Source organism: Halichoeres trimaculatus, unplaced genomic scaffold (genome assembly GCF_033239565.1).
Source record: "Halichoeres trimaculatus isolate MK-OKI-2021-1 unplaced genomic scaffold, fHalTri1.1 fHalTri1_scaffold_4, whole genome shotgun sequence".
NCBI classification, from domain to species: domain Eukaryota; kingdom Metazoa; phylum Chordata; class Actinopteri; order Labriformes; family Labridae; genus Halichoeres; species Halichoeres trimaculatus.
The window spans coordinates 171031-185380 of record NW_027437182.1 but is presented as its reverse complement, the minus strand read 5'-3'; the positions used below and the strand labels follow the sequence as shown (position 1 = coordinate 185380).

Sequence of the window (14350 nt, the reverse complement as noted above, 5' to 3'; positions counted from 1 at the left end):
TCCCCAGACAGGCAGGGTACGCGTCTTTCAAAAACAGGTGGACTACTACCTGAGGCGAACCTCAGTGGCAAGTTTCTGCAGCACAGTTTGATGGTTTCTTTTCTTTTCATGCTTTTTTCTCTGCAGCGCCTCCTCAGGACAAGCCTCCATCTCCATTCAGCACAAGATCCATCTCTTGGAGAGGGGTGTCTCATTTATCCCAAGACCACGGGATTATGACTGTGAGGAACTCCAAAGAGACCTCCAGGGTTACCATAAAGGGTTAAATATATGACTTTTTTATGGAAATAAGAAAGAAATGAAGCGTTTGAAGGCAGGTTGGCCTGCAGCTGTTTGAGAGGTTTATGATTTCTATTTTTTGTATTAAACTTTTTTTTTTTTAGTGGATGAAATAAAATCAAACAAGTTTTGTCACAGACACTTTTTGTTGTAACTCTTTATTTCTCAAGCTGTCGTGTAATCCTCAGGGAAAAACGAGAGTGTTGGAGGAGTTAAAAGCAGACTGGACTGAAATGGTTTAATTAATGATTAACTAAGTTAATGAACTAACTCAGAGTCTAGAGATACAACAAAAGGAATCCCAAAAAAAAGAAGAAACAAAATCCAAAATGCTCGAAAAACTCACAGGAAGACAGAGAAGATGTGACAGCAGACAGAATACACACACACACACACACACACACAATGAACTGACAAAGGAACTAAAGCAACACAGAGACAAGACTCAACCAGCACAGGTGTGAAACGAGACACAGGTGTAACAGGTGAAGGGAAATCAACCTGAACCAATCACAGGAAGACTAAAGACAGGGCACGATGAATCCCAAACACAGAAACACTCAGAGGAAACAAGGAGACCCACACAAGACCAGAACCAAACCAAAACCACAAGAAACAAGAACCACAGACAAAAACAGGAAACACAGAAAACACAGAACAAGAATCCAAAAGTATAACTACAGAAAACACCAGAAACCTGAAACAAACTCACTGAAACTGAAATAAACTTCAACCCAGAAATCAACAAAAGGCAAAAGTCAGAGACGAAAGCTTCACACAAACAGTTTATGAAGATCCAAAGCGACACATCCTAAAACATAAAACATGTCTTATTTGCAGGAAGAACTGACATCCTCTGTTTTCAAAGACTCTAAAATAAAAACTGGCTCCCTCCTCCTCCTCTCTTTTCTCTACATCTGCAGTGCTACTCTTCATCTTTCTGTGTTTTTCTCCGTCCTCTGTGTTTATGTCCCCCATCCTGTTTCACCTGTGCCCTTTTGTCACCTGTGCTTCCTGTGGTTCTTGTGTTTTGCAGAGCTTCAGTTGGACTTCTTTTTGATTTTCAGCAAAACCTGATTTTATCCAAAGTTGAAGACTGCATCAGTGTTTCTGTCAGTTTGAATAAAAGAAGATTTCCTTTCATCTAGAGTCCTTTTACTTCATGGGTTTTCAGTGATTTTTCAGAGTTCTTCTCAGACTGTGAGTTTGTTGTTTATTCATTAATGCCACAGACTATCGGACCGTTCGGACTCTCATTCCTCCAGGTTAGCCAGAAACTCCCTGATGTCTCCACACATCCTGTTTCTGTTCCTGTCCCGGATCCTCTGCAGAGTCCGGATGCTGTTCTCTCTGTAGTGCGACGGTAGCTGTATCTCTGCTGCTCTCATGTGATACTCTATCGACTTGTAGCTCTCCTTTTGGATCAAATGAACATATTTAGCATAGCAGTTGTAGAGCATCTGTGCTCCTTCAGGATCCAGACCGCTCTCTATCAGCTCATGGAAGATCTGATCGGCCTCCTCTTGGTTGTTGGACTCTGCGTATATGTTTGCTAGAGCTATCCGTCTCTGGAGGGATGACTGTGGATAAAGAGAAATCACCTCCTTACAGAGAACGGTGGCTCTGTCCATCATGCTGCGCTCCAGGGGATTGTCCTTGTCTGAAAAGATCCTCATCTCGTAGCAGGTCGCAGCGCACCTCTTCAGGTAACGTTCACCAGGGTGTCTCTCCAGAGCTTCCTCTACCAGGTCGATGGCCTCATCCATAGACACGAACCTCCTGAACAGCCTCAGTAACGGTTTGATACCGCTGTAGCTGCTGACAGGCTTTCTCAAAACCCTCCTGGCCAGCTCTCGTGCTTCAACTTCCACCTTCTTCCCTTTCTTAGCACACGCCTCAAAGTACAGAGCGGCAAGGTACAAGTTGTCCGGATCGTGCTCCTTGGCAATTTTGACTTTCTCCAAGATGTCAGCCCCGAGCTCTTTGTCCCCGTTTCTAAAAGCACTGACTAAGGCTAAGACGTGGCTGGTGTGCCACTCCACCATGTCCGGCTGTATCCTCAGGGCTCTCTGGAATAAGTCTGCTGCCTGCTGCTTTTCACGCCGGTCAAACTTCATAAGGGTCCAGGCCTTTTCAGCGTAGATCTCTGGATGTAGCTCCTCCTGAGAGGGAGGCGGGTACGTTCTCATCAGGGTGTTAACTTTGGAAAGGTAGGCCAGGCTCTCTGCATGTTCTCCCTTATGATAGTGCAGCCAGGCCAGGTTCCCGTGGTTCACCACCAACCAGGCCCCCTCGTCTGAGACGGTGTTCCTGATCTGACGGAGGGCCTCCGCAGCCCTGCTGAAGAACCCACAGGCGTCACCAGAGAGCCCCAGCTGGAGGTGGATGTAGCCCTGCAGGTTGTAGATGTGACCCAGCCAGCTGTAGCCCTCCTCCGTGCCGATGTCCTCCAGCTGGTCCCTGAGACTGAAGAGTTTCAGTCTGCTGCAGTTCAGGTCCCAGGTGAAGTGGCACTGCAGGGCCTCCAGTCGGGCCTCCAGTCGGGCCTCCAGTCGGGCCTCCAGTCGGGCCTCCAGTCGGGCCTCCAGTCGGGCCTCCAGGGTTGGCTGACTGATGGAGAAACACAGACACAGAGCATGAAACACCTGCTTTAGACTTCAGACTGTTCTCAATGTGGATTTAGTCTCTGTGACCTCATAAACCTTTCCCTGACTGACTGGACACGCTGACTCCGTGTTGCTCTTTGCTGAGTCACTTTGCTGAGTGAGCTCCCAACTGCTGGGAGCTGCTGGGAGCTGCTGGGGGCTGCTGGGAGCTGCTGGAAACTGCTGGGAGCTGCTGGGAGCTGCTGGGAGCGGCTGGGAACTGCTGGGAGCTGCTGGGAACTGCTGGGAGCTGCTGGGGGCTGCTGGGAGCTGCTGGGAACTGCTGGGAACTGCTGGGAGCTGCTGGGAGCTGCTGGGAGCTGCTGGGAGCGGCTGGGAACTGATGGGAGCGGCTGGGAACTCTGGAGCAACCGCTCACAGTCTCTGAAGCTGAGACACTAGTCACGTTTACATGGACCCAAATATTCCTCTTGCATTCGGTTTATTTGCTCAAACGGAAAGAATTTAACCTTTGTATCCACCTCATTCAGAAAGAAAAGAGCCAATCTGAATGGACATTTAATTGGTTTCACAGGGTGGAATATTCCTTTCCCCAAACAGATTGAGGTATCATGTATCCGCTCAAATGGAAAGTTGTCAGGGTGCGTTCTTTCAGAGCATGCTCAGATATGACGTAAGACACAACTTGAGACATTCCTCAACTTTAAAAATGGCGGCGAGCCGTCAGCACTGGAGGAAAGTTTGTTTTTGATCCAAACTTTGAAAGAAATGAACATAATTTCAAGACTGGACGAACGACAAACTCGTATTGAAACACCGTGATAAACAAACTGTCGTCCTCCAGCTGTGATAAATCACGTGATGTTTATGTTTTTCTGTGCATGCCCCATTGACTATTCTGTTTGATTACAGCGGCGCCTGTAGACCAGAGATTGGAATATTCCTTTCCATGTTTACTGTGGTTTTAGGAAAAGTCACTCAGAAAGATGAAAAACTCCTCATGTAACCGTGGCTAATGAGTCAGCACCTGGAGCTGGAGCTAAGGTACATAAATAAGCTCCCCACAGCTGCTCCACATCAGGAGCAATCAGGCACACGCACACACACACACACACACACACACACATGCACACACACACACACACACACACACACACACACACACACACACACACACACTGGGCATTTTTAAAATGAATTAGCCCTTCACCATTTGTGTTTAAAATGTCCACATGCAGCGGGGAAATCGGCTGATCAGTGCGGCTGGAGGCTGGGGGCATTTCAAACCCAAACTTGTCAGCGTCTTTCAGACGTAAAACCTGTGCCAGCCAATCAGAATGAGCCGCGTCATTCAGCTGAGACGTTTGTGAACCCAGAAACCCGGCGACATGTGGTCACGGCTTCAGAGAGGCCAAACTATGAGGCCTCACAGTTAGACAGAACAAACAAGAGGATGACACAGTAATGGAGAAGAAGGAGGAGCAGAGAGGAGGTAGGGCACACGAGGAGATGACAGCAGGAGGAGACGTGTTCAGTCCATGAGGTGAAAACTATTTAAGGTAAAATCAACAACAGATATGAGACAAGTGAGCAGATACTCACCTCATGATCTACCTGTTACCTCCACGCACATTTCAGAGACCGACCCCAGCTCTCCAGCCTGAAGCTGCTGTGGACTGTGGAGCATGGACTCAGTAATGTTTAACCTGGGCAGGTGTTATAAATGATGTCACGAGGCGTGCCGGGTTTGGACTTGGTGGACTTTCTTTACCCACTCAGAGAAATCTACAGCCACGTCACCTTTACAGAAGAAAAAATAAATAAATGATCGATATGAAGTGAGATTCAGATGATCGGGTTTTAGAGTGTTTTTCTTTTTCTTTTAAGTTTCCATTTTTTTAAATTAATAATCCCAAATTCAAAATCCAAACATTGTGTTTATGAGACTCACAGTTTCTCTGATAATGTAAGTCCATTTTTAGTTCTCAACAGAAATTAACAATATCATTGATAAAATTAAATGTCATGTAATTCCTAAGTTATGTGGCTTTAAAAACCAGGACAATTCCCTTTGTCAAATCATGCATCGCAGACACTAAAATCTAAGTGAATGCTCATGTCTTATTCAAGGAAAAAAAGATATGACCCACAGTCACCTGACAAGTCAAACAAAAGTTTGGTTTGAGATATTACAAACGATGCCTGAGTCACTGTAAAGAGTAAATAAACTTACAATGAGGGAGGAATTTACTCACGTCTTGAAATAAGACACTTCAAATTATTTCTTCGTACCCTATTGGCATTTTTGTCTTTTAATATCTTGACATAAGACAAGGCAAGACTTTTCAGGTGGATGTGGCTGATAGATAGATAGATAGATAGATAGATAGATAGATAGATAGATAGATAGATAGATAGATAGATAGATAGATAGATAGATAGACTTGTCTGCCCCAAAGGTGACAAAAATGTAGCTTTGACATGTCTCTGAAGACAAAATGTACAGCTTTGAAAAAAAAACAAAAACAAAACACATGCAGTCAAAAACACATGGATCTAATAGATAAATTATACTACAAATAAAGTAGGACATAAACAAAAATGCCATACATGTGTTCATCTTCCTGTCAAATCAAAGATTTATTGTCTAAATGTAATGTGATAACAGACTATAACCTGTTAAATCGGTTTCTTTGTTGAAGGAATGAGAAGGTTTGAGTCACTTCAAATGCAGAAAAGTCCAAGAACAAAGCCCAGTTTTCAGTAAGCAGAGATGAAGTACAGATATAAATTTTCCAATTTATTAAACAGGACGGGCACCTCCTCCTGATCCATAAACCGTTCTTTAAAGTGATGGCTCCCTTTTTTAGATTTAAAAAAAAGTATTTTTTTATTTTTTTATTTTTAAGAAAAAAAGACATCCTGTGTTCAGACACTAGCCATTCAGTCTGTTTCTAGGATTAAATTAGCATTTGTTGTTCATATTCTTCAATCATTTGATTTGCATGTATATTTGTCTGTAGGCTATCAGTGTGTTTTTATGAACATACACTCAAACATGCAAGTGACACAGAACTCACAGAAATAAAATAAATTAAACTAAGTCAATGCATAAATTTTCTTATCCACGGATTATCTCTCATTGAAAATAAGGTTTTATATTTCCGCCACACTAACAAAAGGAGGTTTATTCAGACTCATGCTCTGTAACTAGTGTAGTACCGCAGTAACGCCATAGGGGGCAGTGACCTCACAAAGTCTGCTCCTCACCAATCACAGCAGACGAAGAAGAAGGTTGATGACGTAGTTTGTAAACACCGTGCGTGTAGCATGTAGCGGCAGATGAACGCGGCTTTCTGGATCTTTCTGCCTTCAGCACATTTTTAAAGACAAATTATTTTTTCCGGAGAAGTCTGTGAGTGGTTCACTCCATGTTTCCACAGCTGAGACATAATTTCAGTGTGAATATTTAGGGTTAGGGTCTCTGTGAACTCAGAGAGCGGTTTGCTCAGGGAGTTGTCGTTAGCTGAACTTGGCTGGAAGCTAACTTAATTTCTGCTGCATGTTGGGTTTGTTTCCTGTTTCCAGGTGATGATGTGACGGCTGCCGGTGGTCCGGAGGTGTTGTGGAGCAGTGGATGTCCCGGCCGGAGGAGCTGGAGGAGGGCAGGCGGAGGGTCTGAGCTCTGAGCCGGTGTCCAGCATGGAGACGTGGACCCCAAACCCCCGAGCCAAACCCTTTATCCCCCGCCAACAACGGAGCCTGTACCTCACCTGGAAGTACAAACTGACCAACAAGAGGACGATCCGTCGGTTCTGCCAGGTAAGGCTCAGGTTTCTGCTGACATCAGGTAGAAGTTCCCAAACAATAATCCTCTCTGATCTCCAATGTGTGAATACACGGCTCAGGATTATACGTTTTTCCAACAAAAACGCCTGTCTTACTTTTTAGTCTATAAATATATTATAAACGTCTTATTATTGGCTTTAATCCGAGTGAAAAGACCCGACAGGACAGTCTAACTAAAACAGTTATGGACACACAGGTAAGAGGAAAAAACAGGTGTGTGGAGTTTTCAGTGACATAAAGCTGGCTCTCTGTTAGCTTAGCTTGGTCATTAAAGGACCCTAAAGCACCTCATTAGAGCCACACGGTGAGGACACTGAGGGGTCACACACTGCACGGCTGGCTGCAGCCATGGACGGTGTGGTAACTCGAAAAACTGTGTAGTCCAACGACGTCATCAACGTGAAGAAGAGGGCATCCAGGGGAGGACGTCAGGCAGAACTGAAGCCTGGGCCGGGGGAACTCAAGGTCCGTCTCAGAGACGCAGAGGAGGAGGACAGAAGCAAAGTGGAGAAGAAGCTGCAAAACAACACCAGCTGAGAGATCTGGGAGCGCACGATAACCATCACAGGCTGCAAGAAGAAAGACAATTAAAGAGAAAAACGGGGCCTGAGGGCAAACCAGCTCAACCTGTTTTTAAAAGGTTTGATAAACCAGCCTCTGCACTCAGTGTCTGCCCCAAAGCACCTCCTCTAACCCCATCTTCACTGACAACACCACCCACACTACCACCAGGACAGAGATAACACACACACACACACACACACACAACCCCCCGCCACATCTCCGAGACTGTTCAACCCCTCTGACCCCCTCCCTCGACATGAGCAATCCAACCCCCCTGCCTCCCACTTCCTCCTGGGATCAAATGAGCAGAGAGACATAAAAACCTGTTTCCACCAAGTAGTCCGGTTTGGATCAGTACAGTCTGGTACGGGTTGGATCAGTAAAGCCTGATCCTGTCTGTGTTTCCACAGCCAGCCGTGCTCTTTTTGGTAGGCAGCGTGTAAGCTGGATGCTGATAGCTGCTTGACACCTGCAACGTGACGGCTTAGCAGCATGACACAGTAAAAACAGAGCAGCGATGGAGACACCCAGCAGCTTGTCTTCTCAGTGATCGGCATGTGTCTCTGTGTTTCAAAGCATGTTACAGCTTTGTTTGAGCGAGGGCCGTCCTGCTGCATATCTGCATATCTTTAACATGCCTGTGGTTTGAGAGGGTCCCTGTGCTCTGGAAGACAAAAACAACACTCAGCGTTCACTTACAGAGGAAAGGCTGCTCAGCTGTTTCTGGGCTTCAACAGAACGGATAAATATCCAGGAGAGAGGACGACAGCGCCCAGAAAGCTCTGAGGAGAAGGAGGGACGCAGGTTGATCCACCTCAGAGATCCACGGTGTGTCCCTCCGCTCACACTCTGGGTTTATCAGCTTCACTGCGGCTGCGCAGCACAGGCCGTAGCTCCATGTGAGGATGATGATGGTGAGATCAGTCTGACAGGAGTTAGTGTTTCTGCTGAGCCTCACACTGAGTGACCCTCACCATGGATGGTTCAGGTCAGTGACAGTTATAATCCAGTTTGTAGCAGAATCAATAAATTTACATGAAAGCAGAAAACATGAGATACATAGTCACCACATGTACGTTCAAAGTCTCTCACCGTCTTTGGAGAGATGCATTCAGGGCAGCCTCTGATTTTAGCGTGCTGTATGACATGCTAACAGTTGTCCACAGTTCAGGGTTTGCTGAAAGCTGGAAGAAGCGAGAGAGAGATTTGTTTTCAACTAAATTAAGCGAGCAAACCGGTCATTTTCTGCAAATTTTTGAGAAGACATGAAACTCAAAGCGCTGTTGGTGAAATTTTCCCTCTTCTGCGTCATGTTAAGACATGTTTCCAGCTCTGTGTGTGACACATTCAGGTACCCTGCACAAGGATCACTCTCATCTGGACAAAAGGAGCAGTGTGGATCTGATTTTCTGTGAAGTGTCTTTCTGATGTTCTCTGCAGACCTTAAATAGTGAAAACTTTAATTTTTATGAGGAAAGACATGTCCTACTGTTAGCATCATATCACACATGAACATATGTGCCCGCACACACTGTGTTCATGTTGAGAGATCTTCATTTCTGCACAGCTGAAAACATATCTCCCTCCCCAGGCTGGTGCCGTGCTGTTTCTGCTCATAACCGTCATAGTCAACATTAAACTCATCCTGGACACGAGACGAGTGGCCAGTGAAGATGCAGCAGCTCAAGAATACGGTGAGACCGTCCGTGGCTCGATCTGTGAGCGTTCATTTAGTCCCTCTGAACCCCGTTAGACCACGTCTGCCGTTGTCTCTACATGAGCCTGAACTCAAACTCTGATAAGTTAGTGAGCACTGTATTTTATTTTGGTCAGTCTCTCAGCTTTTGGTCACTTCACTTTTACCCTTAAGACACTGAAAAGGTTCAGGTCCTGTTCCCATGTCCATGGGAATTTAAATCAGATGAAAAGGCAAAAGGATTATGAATTCAGATCAGCTAAAATCATCCTAATTTTCACAGGTGTGCTTTGATATCCTCTACAGATTTTACTCTTTAAAACTTTTGCACAAGGCTCAAATATTTCAATCTCAAAGAATAATAACTTGTAGCGCTGTCGTCACACTCACTAGGTTTTTCTTCTGCCTAAATTCTTGCTTTTGTCGCACGTCGGAAAAGTGTGATAAATGAAACTGTGGAAGAAAGTGGATCGAGGGTGAATTATTGCTCCAAAATGTATCAGTGCGACTTTGATGGAGCAGACCAACATTTTTAGTTTAGTCCTGAATTTTTGCATGAAGCAGGTTTTCACCTCACTGAATCAAACATAATTTCCACTGAATTACTTTTTAGTATCAATAACAAATAAGTAACTTAAATCAGCTTTGTGACCTTTTAATTTGTGTTGATTTTTGCACCCCCCTGTGGAAAAAATGAGACACATGTAGACCCATTTTGAGCACCAGGAATTCTCAGAAGCCTGAGTCTGGATCAAGACGTTAAAATCAGGTTTCTCTGGAGAAAAGAGTCAAACTGTTGTTGGACTGTTCATCCTGGCTTAAAGATCGAGTTCAGGGAGCGAGGTGCCGTCTTTCTGTAGTTTATTTCTGTCTGAGTCTGGACGACTTTGACTGTCTCATCGTAATGTTTTCTCGACGTTATAGAGGATGCGATCCCCAACATGGAGACACCACGCAGACCGGCTAATGGACGCAAAGTCCTGGACATTGAGGTGTACTCGAGCCGCTCCAAGGTCTACGTGGCAGTGGACGGCACGACTGTGAGTGAAACTGACTGATGGGATTTTAAAAGCCAGTTTAAACGCCAGATTAACAGTTCTGAGGTCATTATCTCAGATGATTAAGTGTTAAAGAAATTGTTTAAAGTGCCAGATATTCAAAAAGTCAGAAAATAGTCTTATCCCACTTCACAAGAGATTATTTTCCTGCTCCAACTTTCACTGTGATTTAAAAAAAGGTTTTTGGAGAAAGAGCTCTGGAGCTGCTCCTCTGTCCTGACGGGGTTTTCTCCTGGTCTCCTGCAGGTGTTGGAGGATGATATGAGGGAGCAGGGCAGAGGCATCCACGTGATCGTGCTCAACCAGGCAACTGTGAGCGTCAACGTGCATTTTTCTGTCATGTCTTATACATTTCTTTATTTCTGTGTCAGCTGTGAAACTTTTGTTTCTCTGTTATTAAGAGTAACACATGAATCTTTCTTTCTCAGGGTCATGTGATGGCCAAAAGGATATTCGACACCTACTCCCCCCACGAGGATGAAGCCATGATCCTCTTCCTCAACATGGTGACCCGGGGTCGAGTCCTCATCTTCACCATAAAGGTCAGCGACCGATGCCTCGGCCAATCAGGCATCAGATGCTGATGAGAAACAAACTGACGTGTTTGTCCTTGTGCAGGATGAGGGGACATTTCACCTGAAGGACGCCGCAAAGAACCTGCTCAAGAGTCTGGGCAGCCAGGTGTCGCTCAACCTGAGCTGGAGGGACATGTGGACTCTGGTGGTGAAGAAAGGAGGTAGAGGAGCAGAAAGTCACGACTCCATTGGTCTCATGTTGATTCTTCATGTTTGAGCCTTCACCTCCAACCCTGAGCGTTTATCTGGGTTAGAGTCTGAGCTGTGGTCCTGTGTGTGACGACACTGACAGACGTGTTATTAACACAGCTGGCACAGTTATCGTGTCCGAGCTTCAGTTTTTTTACACAACAGGAAGTCTCAGAGAAATGAGCTGTGTGTTTGAGCTCTGATTCCTCTTTAATAACAAACACATCCACAGTTTCCTGCTGAGGCAAGCTGTCTGCACGCTCTCTCATTTTACTGTGGATCCACTTTTTTTTAAGTGAGGAGGAAAAACAGGGATCAGAGCCGAGAGAAGCAGGAAGTGGATATTTAAGCCTTTAGGAGAGTTTGTAAATCAAATCAAGCCGGCACCGCTCAATGCATTCAGCTGTGTTTCTGTGTGTGTGTGTGTGTGTGTGTGTGTGTGTGTGTGTGTGTGTGTGTGTGTGTGTGTGTGTGGTTCCAGGTCAGGTTTACGGAGAGAAACATGCAAAGTCTCCGGCTCTGTCCACGTGGGGCGACCCGGTGCTGCTGAAGACGGAGGTGCAGCTCACTGCTTCTGAAGGTGAAACTGATTTTTTTTTATTTTTTATTTCGAACATGAGGTCAAAGTGAAATTTCTGTCAAAGACAGAAACAAATACAAACAAACAGACATTATCTAATCACATTTTCGAAAAGGAGTGGGATGAAGTATAAACTTATTAATTCCCACCCCTTTACAATCACGCGTGTTTGGGACACGACATCACACGTCCTGCTGATGGTGCTAATGAGCACGATCAGCCCAAACACACCAATTTCTGGTAACAGGTGACGATGTGTCTGACTGGTCTCCCTCTCCCTGCAGAGGCAGAGTGCCACTGGGCCGACACCGAGCTGAACAGGAGGAGGAAGCTCTTCTGCAGCAAAGTGGAGGGATACGGCAGCATCTGTAGCTGCAAAGACCCAGCTCCCATCGAGTTCAACCCAGACCCTGTAAGACCCTGAACCTGGCTGCTGGACAGCTTGATCCAACCCTTAATCCTGCTTCAGAGACACACAGGCTGGAAGGAGACACCAGAGTCGACTTACTCTAAGGTTTCTTGTTTCACTCACCGTTGATTTTTCCTCTGCAGCTGGTGAACAACAACGTCTTCAGTGTCCCCGTGGCTGTCATCGCAGGAAACAGACCCAACTATCTCTACAGGTGGGATCAGCAGACTGAACTAGAGGAGTTTGGTATCCTTTCCTCTTTTTGTCCTTTTTCGTTTGTCACGACAGAAGAAAGTATTAAACTCAGTTATCCAGATATAAGGAAGAAAAAAAATCCTCCTTTCTCCCAAAAAACAAACTCCCACGTTTCTGTCTTCCTTTCCCAGGATGCTGAGGTCTCTCCTGTCAGCGCACGGCGTCAACCCGCAGATGATCACCGTCTTCATAGATGGATATTACGAGGTCAGTCTGTGTGATGTAGAGTTTTACTCGCGCTAACTTCCTGTCCCCTCGTCTGTTTTAACCCTGGTCACGTTTCTGTCTGCGTGTCAAACCCAGGAGCCCATGGATGTGGTGGAGCTGTTTGGGCTGAAGGGAGTCCAGCACACGCCAATCAGCATCAAGAACGCGCGAGTCTCTCAAGTGAGTGCCAATACACTCCACGCTGGACATGAAGTTCATAGATTTCAACATTTAAAAAGGATTTTTTCAACAAACACGACTTTTACTGAGTTTGACGCTCTCTCTCTTCTTCATCCTGGTGCAGCATTACAAGGCCAGTCTGACCGCATCGTTCAACCTCCACCCAGTGAGTGCTCTGCTCACACTCAGTCCAGAAAACATCAGTTAGACTTTAGCGGCTTTACTTGGTTCACGCTGAGCTGTGGGATGGATGTCCGCCCACAGTTTCAGGATCAAACACCTGGATCTTAAAGCGTGGTGTGGTGGTGCTGAGGAGTTGTTACTGTCTTCAAGTTGTTTCTGGATGAGGGAAATCTGATCAGAGTGACAAATAGTCTTCACTTTCAGGAAATCTGTCTCAGTGTGAAAAAAGTGCACTTCCTCTGGCTCTAGATGGCAGCACCTGCAGCCAGGTACCTGGAAACATTCCCACTAAACACCCCAGGTCTGATGGACGTGCAGATCAAGTCTACCACACATCTGTCAGTCCAAGACCAGTTCTGGATGCCTACACACGGTCCAGATCAGGTCCACTGTTTGGTCGTGTGACCATGACCCCACTTTGACCTTTGACCTCTGAACGTCGGCTTTTTAGACGTCAAGTAGACGTCTGAGCTGGAGTCAGTGAGTCCAGAGGACGTCCTGTCAGCATCATTTCTGGATGTTTAACTTTAAACTTTGGTTTAGATTAAAATTAAATATTCAGTTCATTAATTGGTCTGTTTTCAGATTGATTTAAGGAAAAAAATGCTGAGAGGTGACGGCGCCTTTTCTGTTTAACAGTTAGCCTCTGGTCATCAGGCAGGCCAACACACTCTCTGTTTCCAACCCTCTCAAAAAACACATTTCCTCTCTAATCTTTACTCAGTTTGAGCTGTGGGCTGTCATTGTTTTTTCTTTACAGTTTACTGTTTACAGTTTAGGGTTTACAGTTTACAGTGTATAGTTTACAGTTTATAGTTTACAATTTATAGTTTACAGTTTATAGTTTACTGTTTGCTGTTTACAGTTTACAGTTTATAGTTTACAGTTTATAGTTTACAGTTTACTGTTTGCTGTTTACAGTTTACAGTTTATAGTTTACAATTTATAGTTTACAGTTTATAGTTTACAGTTTACTGTTTACAGTTTAGGGTTTACAGTTTATAGTTTACAGTTTATAGTTTACTGTTTGCTGTTTACAGTTAACAGTTTATAGTTTACAGTTTACAGTTAACTGTTTGCTGTTTACAGTTTATAGTTTACAGTTTATAGTTTACAGTTTATAGTTTACTGTTTGCTGTTTACAGTTTATAGTTTACAGTTTATAGTTTACTGTTTGCTGTTTACAGTTTATAGTTTACAGTTTATAGCTTACTGTTTGCTGTTTACAGTTTACAGTTTATAGTTAACAGTTTATAGTTTACTGTTTGCTGTTTACAGTTTACAGTTTATAGTTTACAGTTTATAGTTTACTGTTTGCTGTTTACAGTTTACAGTTTATAGTTTACAATTTATAGTTTACAGTTTATAGTTTACAGTTTACTGTTTACAGTTTAGGGTTTACAGTTTATAGTTTACAGTTTATAGTTTACTGTTTGCTGTTTACAGTTTACAGTTTATAGTTTACAGTTTATAGTTTACAGTTTATAGTTTATAGTTTATAGTTTGCTGTTTACAGTTTACAGTTTATAGTTTACAGTTTATAGTTTACAGTTTATAGTTTACAGTTTATAGTTTACAGTTTACAGTTTATAGTTTACTGTTTGCTGTTTACAGTTTACAGTTTAGGGTTTACAGTTTACAGTTTACAGTTTATAGTTTACAGTTTATAGTTTACTGTCTGCTGTTTACAGTTTACAGTTTAGGGTTTACAGTTTACAGT

General features: G+C 44.3%; 2 protein-coding genes across 2 annotated transcripts in view; one reads left to right on the top strand and one right to left on the bottom strand.

Annotated features, from left to right (window-relative positions):
- Positions 1-1532: 1532 nt before the first annotated feature.
- LOC141789252 (interferon-induced protein with tetratricopeptide repeats 5-like) lies at positions 1533-3579 on the bottom strand. Its single transcript, XM_074668612.1, has 2 exons — positions 3568-3579; positions 1533-2837 (listed from the first exon to the last, which is right to left on the bottom strand). Exons 1-2 carry the CDS (start codon positions 3577-3579, stop codon positions 1533-1535), a joined length of 1317 nt encoding a protein of 438 aa, XP_074524713.1.
- Positions 3580-6184: 2605 nt separating this feature from the next.
- LOC141789541 (protein O-linked-mannose beta-1,2-N-acetylglucosaminyltransferase 1-like) overlaps positions 6185-14350 on the top strand; it is a 17063-nt gene continuing 8897 nt past the window's right edge. Inside the window, exons 1-13 of the mRNA XM_074669006.1 lie at positions 6185-6300; positions 6474-6707; positions 8890-8992; positions 9919-10034; positions 10299-10364; positions 10481-10594; positions 10671-10788; positions 11298-11396; positions 11681-11808; positions 11949-12019; positions 12192-12267; positions 12364-12447; positions 12572-12613. Coding sequence (XP_074525107.1) covers positions 6588-6707; positions 8890-8992; positions 9919-10034; positions 10299-10364; positions 10481-10594; positions 10671-10788; positions 11298-11396; positions 11681-11808; positions 11949-12019; positions 12192-12267; positions 12364-12447; positions 12572-12613 — 1137 coding nt within the window. The 5' untranslated portion in view covers positions 6185-6300; positions 6474-6587. The remainder of the gene's footprint in view (positions 6301-6473; positions 6708-8889; positions 8993-9918; positions 10035-10298; positions 10365-10480; positions 10595-10670; positions 10789-11297; positions 11397-11680; positions 11809-11948; positions 12020-12191; positions 12268-12363; positions 12448-12571; positions 12614-14350) is intronic.